Source organism: Grammomys surdaster, unplaced genomic scaffold (assembly GCF_004785775.1).
Source record: "Grammomys surdaster isolate TR1022 unplaced genomic scaffold, NIH_TR_1.0 358, whole genome shotgun sequence".
Classification (NCBI taxonomy): Eukaryota; Metazoa; Chordata; class Mammalia; order Rodentia; family Muridae; genus Grammomys; species Grammomys surdaster.
In genome coordinates this window covers 529,314-541,893 of record NW_021604777.1, presented here as the reverse complement: position 1 = coordinate 541,893, position 12,580 = coordinate 529,314, and the positions used below count along the sequence as shown (strand labels likewise).

General features: G+C 46.5%; 1 protein-coding gene across 2 annotated transcripts in view; it reads right to left on the bottom strand.

Annotated features, from left to right (window-relative positions):
* The window catches only part of Ppm1f (protein phosphatase, Mg2+/Mn2+ dependent 1F), a 30,467-nt gene extending 18,507 nt beyond the window's left edge, over positions 1-11,960 (bottom strand). For both annotated transcript variants that reach the window (XM_028779657.1, XM_028779658.1), the window contains exons 1-2: positions 11,896-11,960; positions 4,632-4,896 (exon numbers count right to left, since the gene is read on the bottom strand). In XM_028779657.1, coding sequence (XP_028635490.1) covers positions 4,632-4,834 — 203 coding nt within the window. In that variant the 5' untranslated portion in view covers positions 4,835-4,896; positions 11,896-11,960. The remainder of the gene's footprint in view (positions 1-4,631; positions 4,897-11,895) is intronic.
* Between the last annotated feature and the right edge of the window lie 620 nt (positions 11,961-12,580).

Genomic DNA, 12,580 nt, shown 5'->3' with positions numbered 1-12,580 from the left:
CTCTCTCTCTCTCTCTCTCTCTTTCTTTCTTTCTTTTTTTCTTTCTTAACACAATGTCTCATGTTGCCCAGGCTGGTCCCAAGTTTGCTATGTAGCCAAGGCTGACTCTTTCCTACCTTTGCCTATTTAGGCAGAGTGCTAAGGGTTACAGTCACACACCACCATGCTAGGCTAACACTTCGGCTTTAATGAGAACAATCACCTTCGAAGAGCCTGGTTGATGAGTCACATCCTAAGGGGACTGACCATCTACTGATGGCCTTTGGTTTTAGAGAATTGGGAACTGACCACAGAGACTCCTGCAGGCAAGTCTGTCACTGTCTCAGCTTTCTTTTTACTGTTTGAGCCACTCAGGCTGGCCTTCCATTTACCCTAGATCCCAGGCAGGCCAGAGCCTTCAATCCTCCTGCATCAACCTCTTGAGTAGTTGAGATTTTAGGCTCTGCTACTAACAGTCTGTGGAACTGTACAATCAGCTGAATTTTTCAAAAGAGAGAGTTACTTAGGGAGAGGCCTCTGGAAGAGGCTTTGAAAACAACCAGCTGAAGTGGGGTGCAGTTCAGTGGTAAAGCACTTGCCTAGCTTGCCATATCTTCAGCCACAGATAAAGAAGAGTACATAGTGAGTAAGCCAAGAATGAGTTCCCTGCTTTGTGGAATTTCCTGCCAGGCACTGGGTTTTCCATTTAGGGGCATGGAAAGGGTACCTGCTCACTTGTGCTGATGAGGTCATACTTAAGATTTTTGCCCACTGGCTGCTTCTGCTGTTGGGAGCAGGGAGGCGGCTTCCCTCTACAGAGACACAGACAATGCTTGGCCTCCAGCCATCATCATTTCCTTCCTGGACAAGGCTTCTGCCTTATTGCAGAGACCCACCCATGAATGTGTCTGGAGGCCTTCAGTCCTGTCATCACACCAAGAATGTCAGCCCTGATCCTTGTTGTGGGAGTGGAGCTCTTAAACTTAGCTAGAGGATGCTGGACCCAGGAAGTACCCTCCTCGAGGGTTGCTAGGTGCCTACACTGTAACAGGGGATGAAACCACATCTAGATAATTACAATGTAAGTTTTATATTTTGCTCAGGGACCTAAAGATGTGTCAATGACATCAGAATAAATGGAGAAGAAAGGAGAAGGAGTGTGCAGAGCCCAGAGCCCAGAGGTTGGAGCTCAGACTTCTAGATGGTTTCAGAGGAAACACCAGTGAAAAATCTGAAAAAAGAACCAGTGGATCAATGTAGTAGAAGCTCTTTACAGCCAGAACTCTAGATGGGTTGTGAGGCACAAAATGACTATGTGTATGTATATGTATGTGCACATGTGTGTGTACATGTCTGAATGTGAATGCATGGGAACTGCTGTATATGACACAGATTATCTATGAGGCTCATACCACAGATAATGATGACACATACCCATGTTCACACATAGGAGAAAATGCTAGAACAAAATCCATTTGGACAGTTGAAAAATATATTCAGTATAATATTGTATTAATTCCCATCCCCGAATCCCACAAGACAGGGTTTCTCTGTGTAGCCCTGGCTGTCCTGGAATTCACTTTGTAAACCTAGCTGGCCTGGAATTCAGAGATAGCCTCTTGAGTGCTGGAATTAAAGGCGTGCACCACCATGCTGGGCCTTGTACTGAATTTTTTTTGTCTTTGTGTTTTTGAGACAGGGTTTCTCTGTGTATCTCTGGTTGTTCTAGAACTCACACTGTATCGTGTAGGCTTCAAACTCAGAGATTAGCCTGCCTCTGCTTCCCGAGTGCTGAGATTAAAGGCGTGTGCCACCACTGCCTGGCTTGTACATTTTTATGGTATACTTATCCATTTTCTTTGTTGTTTTAATTGATAAATCTTTATACAATATTCTGACCATGGTTTCTTCTTCCCAATCTCCTCCCCATCCATTCCACTGCTTTCTGTCTCTCTATCACTTTAGGAAACAAACAGGCAAGTAAAAACAAAATAAAACAACACCTAAAGATTAAAAAATGCCCATACAAAGCAATATGAGATAAAGAGAAAATCTTCAAAAATACTGTTGTGTTGGCCATCTATAGTTGGGCCTGGGGTCCACCCTTAAGTGTGTTTTATATACTCAGAGAGACTCCCTCAGAGAAAACCAATTTTTCCTTTGCATGTGGTTGTCAACTGAGATAGCTTCTTGGTTAGGGATGGGAGTCTGTGCTCACTTCCCCCTCTCAGTGTTGGGACCTTGTCTGGCTTGAACCTGTCTAGACCCTGTGCATGTAGCCATAGTCTCTCTGAGTTCACATGTGCACCAGTGCTGCTGTGTCTGGAAGACAGCTTCCATAGTGTTATCCAGCTCCTCTGGCGTTTAGAATCTTTTGACCCACCCAGTGCTGAACATAGGCTTTGGTCCATCATTGACTCTGAGTGTGTACCTCAAATGAGTCCTGGTCCTTCCTTTATCACATGCAGCTCCATAGACTTGGGGCTTGGCATTCCACCCTCATCATTCCTGCTCAGCCCAGCTCTGCTGTTGCTAGCAACTGTCAGTGCCTTACCTCTCTTCCCATTTCACTGCTGTAAAGCAGCACCAGCTCCTTCCATCCAGGTCTCCCCAGGAAAGTCCTTCTTCTGTACCACCTACACCTGGGGACCGATGCTGTAGCTTAGAAGCCTTGCACTGCCCCAGGCTTCAGGGACTTATTCCTAGCCTAGAATATGTGTCCTCGCCATCCCAGCAGGTGCCTTTCCCTGTTCTGGGCTTGGTTTTTCTTTCTGGACACTCCTGAGCCCTGCAGGTACCAATGCCCTTTGTCATAGATGTGTTAGATTCAGTGGCTGCTTTCTCCTGCTGTCTCCTTTTAGGAAGGCAGAATTTAGGAGCCTTCCCCTCACTTCCTGTACTCAAGGCTTCTGACCATGACATATCCAATTTTTTCCCACCCTGAGGATAAGTTACTTTATACCGCCTGTCTCCTGACTTGGAGAGCCATGTAGCCTGGCCTTGTCCAGACTATGAAGGCAGTCTCATAGCCCACTTACCTCTGCCTACAAAACGGACAGAAATAGGACTTCCAGCTGAGCACCTGACTGGGCTCAACTGTGTACCCCTCAACAAAAGACATGAAGAGCCAGTCCCAGAATGTGACTAATCTGGAACTGAAGTTTTTATAAATGCAGTTACAGTAGAGTGCAGTCATGCTGTGGAATCGCGGCCTCTAGCCCATATCTATTATGACCAGTATCCGTCAAGGAAGGAGATCAAAAAGAAAAAAAAAGCTCAATCAGCAAATCACTTTTTTTCCTGAGTATGAAGACATGAGTTTAGATCCTCAAAAGCCATGTAAAAATCTGAGTGCAGGGTGCACATCTGCAATCCCAGTGACGGTGCAGCAGGACGCAGCAACATGAGTAGCCCTAGAAATTCAGGGACCAACTAGCTCGGCCTACATGGTGAAGGTCCAGGCCATTGGGGGACAGTTTTAAACAAAAGGTGAACTGATACCCAAGATTCTCCTCTGGTCCTTATGTGGATGCTGTGCATTCCCATATAAAGTAAATTAAAAAAGAAGCGAGGTTGCACAGACAGGGAGAAGAGTCCCCAGAGATGTGAGTCGGTAAGCCAAGCAACACAAAGCAGTTACAACCAGAGACAGGCCTAGAACAGCCTCCATGGCCTTCGACAAACTGAGGCCTTGTTCATATCTTGCTTTTGGATTTCTGGCCCTTAGACCTGTCAAAGGATGAACTTGTGTTTCAGCTGCCCAGACTACAGTACTTTGTTATGTGGCCACAGGATATCTACACAGGAGCATCCTTATCTCTAAGTCAAACTTTCTGTTACTGCAATTACTTTTAAACAATGGGTTGAAAACATTTCATTGAAACTGTGTGGTCTGGAGATGGCTCAGTGGTTAAGAGCACTTGCTGTTCTTCTAAAGGACTTTGATTCTGTACCCAGTACCTACAGGGTGGCTTACAACCAGCTGTAGGCAGGCAAGTGGTACGCATCCAAATATTCAGGCAAAACACTCATGCACATACAATGAAATAAGTTTAAAAAAAAAAAGGCCAACTGCAGAAATAAGAAATAAATAACTTTAAAACTGTGCACTGTTCTGAGATTCTTAGTAGCAGGATAGAAACTTATCTATGTGCTTGTCCTATGGGGAATGGTAGTCATGTCTGTCCAGTGCACCTGCCCAGTAGTCATTCAGCAGCTGTCTTAGTACCACAGTGCCCGAAGGAGCCTCACTTTATTTAGCAGTAGCTACAAAGCACAGGAGTAAGATGTTGCATTCAGATGGTGAAGAGAGAGCATAAAGTATTTCCTTTAAATGAGATGGTGGAAGTTCTCCACCTAATAAGGAAAGGAAATAAAAGAAATCTATAAATACCTCCTGTCCAAATGAGTCTTCTATCTGTAAAAATGAAAGACAAAGTGGCATGGTCTAGTGTTGCTGATCATTTACTTAGGAGACAGTACTGGGTGACAGGGCCCACCACTCTCTGAACTTTCAGGCTCTACTGGAATGTACAGCTGAGGGCTGACCATGTTCTCTCATGAGACCTAGGTAGGCACAACATCAGCACATGATGGGCAGTGCTGCATCCTGTTCCTGTCCATCAAGCTCTTTTGAGGTAGCCCATGCCTACCTGCTGCCCAGGAAGCCCATTGCCAGATCGGTCAGCTCCGCCTCCACCTCTTCCTGGCTCAGGACTGTCCCTGGGACCTTCCATGGCAAAGGGCTCTCCAGGCTCAGTGGGGCTGGGAAGTCTTGGAGGAGTGCGTTGAGGAAGCCTGGGATCTCTCTGTCACAGGCCATCTGGCTGCTGTTTTGTGGGGCTCCAGAGGCCATGCCCAGTGCATTCCGGGGGGCTTGCAGCTAGGCAAGAGATGGTCTCCAGTCAAGTCTTCACTCTGGGGAGAAATGTCAGAGTTAGCAATATCACAGGATGACAGCTGTGTGACATGGAGTGCACATGTCCTGCCTTGTTTGTCTCTTTACTCAAGCACTGGGCCTCACGGCTCAGGGGACACACTTAATGGAATGTAATCCCATTTAGAAACAAAGATGGGTTCACAAGGAGAAACATGCATTCCTAGGGAATATCCTCAGGAGGTGGTATCAGAAGCAGGCCATGAAGACATCTCATAGAAGTGACAGAGGGAATGCATGTTCCCTGCAGAGTGACAGGTATCACCAGAGGCAAGCAGGACAGGGATACCAGGACCTGGTCATCAAGGTAGGTAACAGGGATCAACCAGATGACAATAACTGATCAGCTGGTAGAAAGAGGTATTTGTATGTATATATACAAACAAACATACATTCATGTGTGTGTGTATGTATGTATGTATGTATGTTTACATCTATATCTCCAGGCTATAAAGATGGTAGAAAAACAGAAGAGTTAATACACAGTGGCCATCAGCGCAGAACTATTTGGGAGACAAAGCAAATTAGGTGTGGTACTGGAAATTGAGCCCAGGGTCTCATGCATGCAAGGCAAGCCTGGTAATATCAGCCCTTTTTGCCTTTCTTTCTTTTTTTCTTTAAAATTTTTAAGATTTATTTATTTATTTTATTTATCATATACATACTTATCACACACACACACATATATGTATATGATGTATACACATATACATACATATGAGTACACTGCTGCTCTCTTCAGACACACCAGAACAGGGCATCAGATCCCATTACAAATGGTTGTGAGCCACCATGTGGTTGCTGGGAATTGAACTCAGGACCTCTGGAAGAGCAGTCCGTGTTCTTAACCGCTGAGCCATCTCTCCAGCCCTCTGCCTTTCTTTTATGACCTCCTGTGATGTGCTTTGGTCCCTCTCTCGCCTTGCTCTCTCTGGTGTTGGAGTAAAGCTCCACTTTCCACTACACCTGGGCAGATAACCTTCCTGGCAGTATCTGCTCACACAGGCCTGTCTGCAGCTGGTGCTTCTTGTCAGGGGTACTCCAGGGCTAGTGTGGCTGCACACTCACTTTACCCTTCAAGGATGTGGCACCTCTGAGGGCTCTACTTAATATTCTGGCTCAGGGACTTCCATTAGGAAAGAGCCCAGTGTGTTTACCATCAGAGGAAACAAATGGCACTCTTACGGTGATAAAATGGATAGAAGATTCTGAGTGCCCTAAGTTCTAGGCAGGAGAACCTGGAGAGCAGCTTCAGAGTCCAACTCCCTCTGGAGGCCTTTCAGGTCCTAACTACTAAACGAACCAGGCAGAAAGAAAGGTAAGACTTCTAGAACCATCAGACTTGGAACAACCACAGATGGTGCCTCCAAACTTTGCCAGAAGCAAGGGCTTAGATGTGAGACAGACAGATGAGGAAATTCTCAAGAACTAATCAGAGCTCAAAGAATACACTGCAGCAAAGGCTACTGTCATGTAGGTCACTAACTTCTAACAAGTGAAATAAGAGTAGAAGACAGAGGGGATGGGGAGCCCTCTCAGCTGGCAGACTGCTTGCTTGGCAAGCACAAGGCCCCGGGTTCAGTCCCAGTACCACATAAACCAGGTATGATAGTGTCCACCTGCTTTCCTACACGTGAGAGGTAGAGACATGAGGATAAGAGCTTAAGACTATGCTGGGCTACGTACAGTCATGGGTCAACCTGGAACACATGAGACTCTGTTTCTAATAACACAAAACTAAACAAAATACAAAGAGAGAAGTAGATGAAGGAAGGGTTCCAGTATCATGTTACGCAGTAGTACTCAGGGTATAAAAGGAAAGGTATGGTGTGACAGGAATACTGTCAACTTGACAGGCCCTACAATTACTGAAGGGACAAGCCATGTCTGTGAGGGATTCTCTGGGTTACATTAACTGAAGTGGGAAGGCCAACTGTGGGTGGTACCATTCTATCGTTGGGGCCCCATACTAAATAATGGAAGTATATTAGCTGAGGCCAGCATCCATCTCAGGTTGCCTGACTATGGACACAATATGACCAGCTCCCTTCCCGAGATTGTGTTGAGACCATGGCCTGTATTCCTTAAAACCAAAAAAACCCCTTCTTTCTTTAAATTGCTTTTGTCATTTGTTTTTGAGATACCCTTTCTCTGTGCAGCCCTGGCTGTCCTGAAACTTGCTCTGTAGGCCAGGTTGGTTTGGAACTCACAGAGATCTGCCTGCCTCTGCTTCCCAAATGCTGGGATTAAAGTCCTGGGCCACCATTGGTGGTTTGTCAATTTTTTTTTTTTTAACAAGAAAAGTAATTGAAGCCAGCCTGCTCTACAGAGTGAGTTCCAGGACAGCCAGGTCTACACAGGGAAACCCTGTCTTGAAAAACCAAAAAAAAAAAGAAAAAAAAAAAAAGAAAGAAAGAAAGAAAGAAAAGTAATTGATACAAGTGATAAGCAAAAACAACACGTCTCCTTTCTTTCAAAGGCTGGAATCAAGAGCTAACTTGTTTTAAAAAGATACATACAAAGAAGCCATAGGCTGATGCTGGCACCTGCCAATAATTCCAGCATTCAGGAAGGACAGGCAAGAGGGTCGCTGCAAGCTTGAAGGCATTGTGGTCTACATAGCAATTGACAAGTTAGACCCAGCTACAGATGGAGATCCTGTGTCAAAAACCCACACACCCTCCAACACTGGACAGAGTGAAGGGATGTGGCAGAGGCAGGGTCTACAGTAGCCAGCCTGAGCTCATCCGGGAGAGTAGTAAGGCACAACTCAGTTTAAGGGACTGAGAGGTGACAGGCTTTCTGCTGCTCTTGCAAACAGAGGGAACTGGAGATCAGACAGCAGAAGCAGAAAGAGGTGAATGAGGAGGAGGAGGAGGACCGCAGAGCTTCACTTCAACCTTCCCGTCCTCTGTGTGTGGGTATGGAGTCAGTCCTACCAGTCTCCTCTCCTCCGAGAGTGCTCACCACCCCAGTACTTCCCTTTGTCTTGACTCTGCAGCTTGTCCTTTTTGCTTCCTTTCCTTCAGGTAGCTTCTCTTTCCCTGGGCCACTCTTGGAGGTGGGGTGGGGGGTTACCTTTTCCCAGTGTTTATTTCCCTGGGCCATATCCAAGTGTTAAAAGAAGCTTTGTAAATAAACAAAACTATAGATATAGTACTTTTTATTGAAGGTTATGTTGCTGGAGTTAAAATTCACTGTCTGCATTCAGATTTAATAAAGTTAATAAAGTGTAGCTTGGGTTACAAAGACCAAGCAGGTAAAAAGATAGCATGTAATTAAAGCAAAGAAGGAAAGAGCAGGATGGGAACCAGGTAGATGCAATCTACTCAAAGGTAAGATAGAAAAGAGAGGGAGCCCTGGGTAGGGCTGGAGAGCGAGAGAGGTGGCATTAATTTCTGAGAGGACCAGGCCAAGTGTCACATCGTACCCTACCCACCAACTGCAGAAGTGTGACTACTGTGAAGCATTTGGATATTTATTCCTTGCAATTCTACAGGCCCTAGAGGTACCAAACCCCGCAGCAGTGCTAAACGGGCTAATGTGAAACCATAGCAAGAAGACAGCATGTTCACACCTCAGAGTACACAGAGAACCCACAACATCATCCTACCTGGTACTATCTCTGCTGGATGTTTTAGAAGTAAGGTGCCTCTCTGTAACCTTTGCTCTTGGGCTGCTTCCTGGATCTGGATCCCTTCCCACAGTCTACCTGTCTTCTGTGGAGGCTGGGCTCATCTTTGCACTGCAGGACTAGAAAACCTTTAATGTCCCTGGCTATACTGCTCTTACTTCCCTGTGCCTGTGCTACAGGCTCAGGACCTGTTATGGGCCCCAAGGCTATCTGCACCATGCATGGTGAGTGGGCCTGGGTGCCAAGCACAGCACAACACCATGCTCATGGTCTTGTGCAAGGCTCTGCTTGCATCTGCTGGCCTACAGGGCCTGGATGTACTGTCTACTTGTACTAGAAAGGCAGTATCCTCAGAGACATTGTCTGCTGCGGCCACTCAGACTCATTTCACATTGTGTGGCTTGGGACACAAATGAAGAACCAGGTCACAGTTTTCTTTCTTTGGGGTCAAGCTGAGGCAAAGGAAATGAGTAATATTCTTTTCCATTTTCCTTTTTTTCCCAGAAACTCTTAAGAGTGGATGCATGCCTTTCTAAGGGCAAAACAACCCTGCTCTAAAGCCCGTAACCTGGAGAGAAAGGATATGATTGTGGCAGAAAGAACTGGTGAAGGGCATGGCCCCACCGGGATGGCTGGATGGGAAGTGGTAGCTAGCTGGTTTGGTCAGCTGGACAAACGAATCTGGGGAGAAGCATGGGTGGGCAGAAGTGCTGGGCACAGGGCAGAGGAACTGTTTGATTTCAACAGCATCCATATAGTTGCAAAAGACTCAGAGAGGGACACATGCATGAGTGTGTGCAAGTCACTAAGCAGGGCTGCACTGCCTTGATTGGTTTGGCTAAATTGACACTTGGCTGGTTCCTCCTGGTTCTGGGACTTGTGCCTCTCTCTATGTATGAGCTAGCAGTTGCTCTTCAGATTCTGAACTTGTGATCTTTGTGTCTCCTCCTTGCCAGTATTGGGATCACAGGTGTGCACACATCTGGTGTATGTGGTGCTGGAACTGATCATGTATGCTAGGCAAGCAGTCTGGCATAGAGTTTTACCCCAAGCCTCCTCCTCCCCAGAGCTCTTATTTCCCTATTTGTAACTAGCTTCTAGAAATAGTTTGGTGTAAATCCTTCTAGATCTTAAACAATCTTTTACTACACACATGGAAAAGATTTTATTTATATTTTTGAATGCTTATTATAAATATTGTAGCAAAGTATACATTAAAAACTATCACTTTAGCTTGGCATGGTGGTTCACACCTATAATCCTACCACTTGGGAAACTGAAGGAAAACCTGGGCTACTGAGTAAAACCTTGTCTTAAAAAAAAACCCAACCCAAACCAAACCAAGCAAAAATTAAAACACCCTCCCCTAAACAATCAAAACCCAAAGAACAAGAACGTGGAGGAAGGTTTGGGAGGAGAGCTTAGTTGGTAGATACTTGCCTTGAAGACACAGGTCCTGTGTTCACCTGTAAAACTGGACGTGGTGGCGAACACCTTCAATCCCAGTGCGTGGGAGATAGAGTCAAATATAGAGTCAAAGATAGAGTCAAAAATAGAGTTCAAGTCCAGGCTTAGCTATAGTTTGAGCTGGAGGCCACCTTGTCTCAAAAAACAAAACAACAATGCCAAAACCCACTTTAAGAATATTTTTCTTGCCGGGCGGTGGTGGCACACGCCTTTAATCCCAGCACTTGGGAGGCAGAGGCAGGCGGATTTCTGAGTTCAAGAGTTTGAGGCTAGCCTGGTCTACAGAGTGAGTTCCAGGACAGCCAGGACTACACAGAGAAACCCTGTCTTGAAACAAAACAAAACAAAACAAAACAAAACAAAACAAAACAAAACAAAACAAAACAAAACAATATTTTTCTTTCTGCTGATGCTGGAGATTCAGCCTACAGGTCCTGTGCATGCTGAACATGCAGCCCACCTCGCCCATGTCTACTCCCCACTTTAACCATCTCTCACAGGCTGTTCTGTGGCATCAAGCCACATTATTGTGCAGCCATTTTTTCTTTTGAAACTTGGTAGTTTTTCAAGGGATCCTAAGCTTCATGTGGTCAGTGTCCCAGACCCTTTGTGCTCAGCAGGACTGGATGGCCACTGGAGTGAGGTAAGTAGCCTGAGGCCTGGGGCTATCACACAGGAAATGAAAATTCTCCCTTAGTACACTGGGTAGCAAAGACAGCCTTCAAAACAAGGCTGGCTCCAGGTGACATCACAGAAGAATTCTGCAAATTAATCTGTTGTGGGAGGTTAACGGTTATTCAAACAATTAATTGTTTTGTTTACGTCTCAGAACTCTGCAGACAAACACATGCCATCAGGCCACACTGCAGTTGAAAAAACCAGGCTCTAGAAGGAAAGTGTTACTCTAAGGTCACAAATATGAGCTATCACCGAAGCAGGACTCAGTTGAGGACTCTGGTGCCCAGTGACTTGGACACTTCCGCACAGTTTGCTGCCGAGTAAAAGTAAAATTTGATGACGGGAGGGGTAAGAGCATAGAGACCATGGGCTCTCGTTCAGTTTCTCATGTGGGAACAGTTCACAGTGCTGTCCCAGGGCACACTGAACACATCTGTTAATCAAGGGCCTCGAAACAGAAGGCCTTAGTGGAGCAGACCACTGCCTTCCAGTGGGCCTCACTAGGTGTTCGTCTCCGCAGAAGTCCCTACAGTGCCTTTTCTCCTCATTACACAGAGAGCTTAGGAGCTGGCCTGAGACCACACAGCTGTAATGGTGAAGACCCAGCCTCTCCGGACTGAGGCTCTACTGCAACCTAGTCAAATGGCGTCAGTCTGTGCCTCCATCCCAGGTGTTAACGAAAACACTAGCTTTAAATACACTCAGGGACGCTACTGGGCTGGGCATTCAGGTTAAAAATGTGGTCCCAGACCGGGTCTTCACTGGTAGGGCTGAGGGCAGGGCTAAGGGCCTAGCCCACATGCTTCTGAAAAGGTAAAAGGAGAGATCCTTGAAACCAGGATTGTCACCCCTTGGTACTTTGTTTTGCCTCACAGCTATCCGCCTCCTCCTGGACCTCAGTTCAGTCACACCCCTATAGGGTCAATGGATTTCCAGTTCCGTGCCTTTAGTTCCCTATGCTCTGCTACCAGTTTCTCAGGGTCCCGCCGGCTTGCTTGGATCTTTTGCTTACTGCCATCCCCAAGTCCCATGGGCTCGAGCACCCGAAACCCGTCTTGGCCTTAGTGCTTTCTCACTTCTCCATTTCATCCTCAGTCTCATTTCACTCTCGTGCACCTCAGGCACCCACATGACCCCCACCCTAGTCCGAGTCTTCCACCCTCACCCTCGCTCCTCATCCCTAGCGTCCCGTGGGCCTCACCTGCCAGCCTGCCGCAGCGTTCCCCACGAGCTGCTCTGGGCCAGCTCAATCTACTTCCCGTCCTGGGCGCCGCAGGCTCCGCGCAAGCGCAGTCAGGCCTCGGGCGCGCCTCTGCTGCCTCCTGGCGGTCCCTCTGCCCTCTTGTTTGGGGAAGACAAGAGCCCTATTCGCCAGTGCGTTGCTACACTTCTCCAGCCTTGACTAGGGAGAAAGCAGTACTTGCTTCACAACGCTCATTGCTTGTCAGAAAGCAGTCATTGCTTCACAGCGTGTGTGGTGATCAGTTGCAGGGCAGGGATGCAGCTCCATACTGTCCAGGACTGGCCACACATCAGAGAGGAGAGGTGTGTTCCGCTGGGTCATGTGTTTGTTTTATTTTTAAATAGAGGGTCATGGGATTGTTTTCTTTGAAATTCAAAGGAAATAAAACTCTTTTTTTTTTTTTTATTTTATTTATGAGTACACTGTAGCTGTCTTCAGACACACCAGAAGAGGGCATCCAATCTCATTACGGATGGTTGTGAGCCACCATGTGGTTGCTGGGATTTGAACTCAGGACCTCTGGAAGAGCAGTCAGTGCTCTTAACCGCTGAGCCATCTCTCCAGCCCCGAAATAAAACTCTTTAGGAAACATTTTAATGTATAACATTATATTCATTTTATACCAATGAACGTGTACACTGCC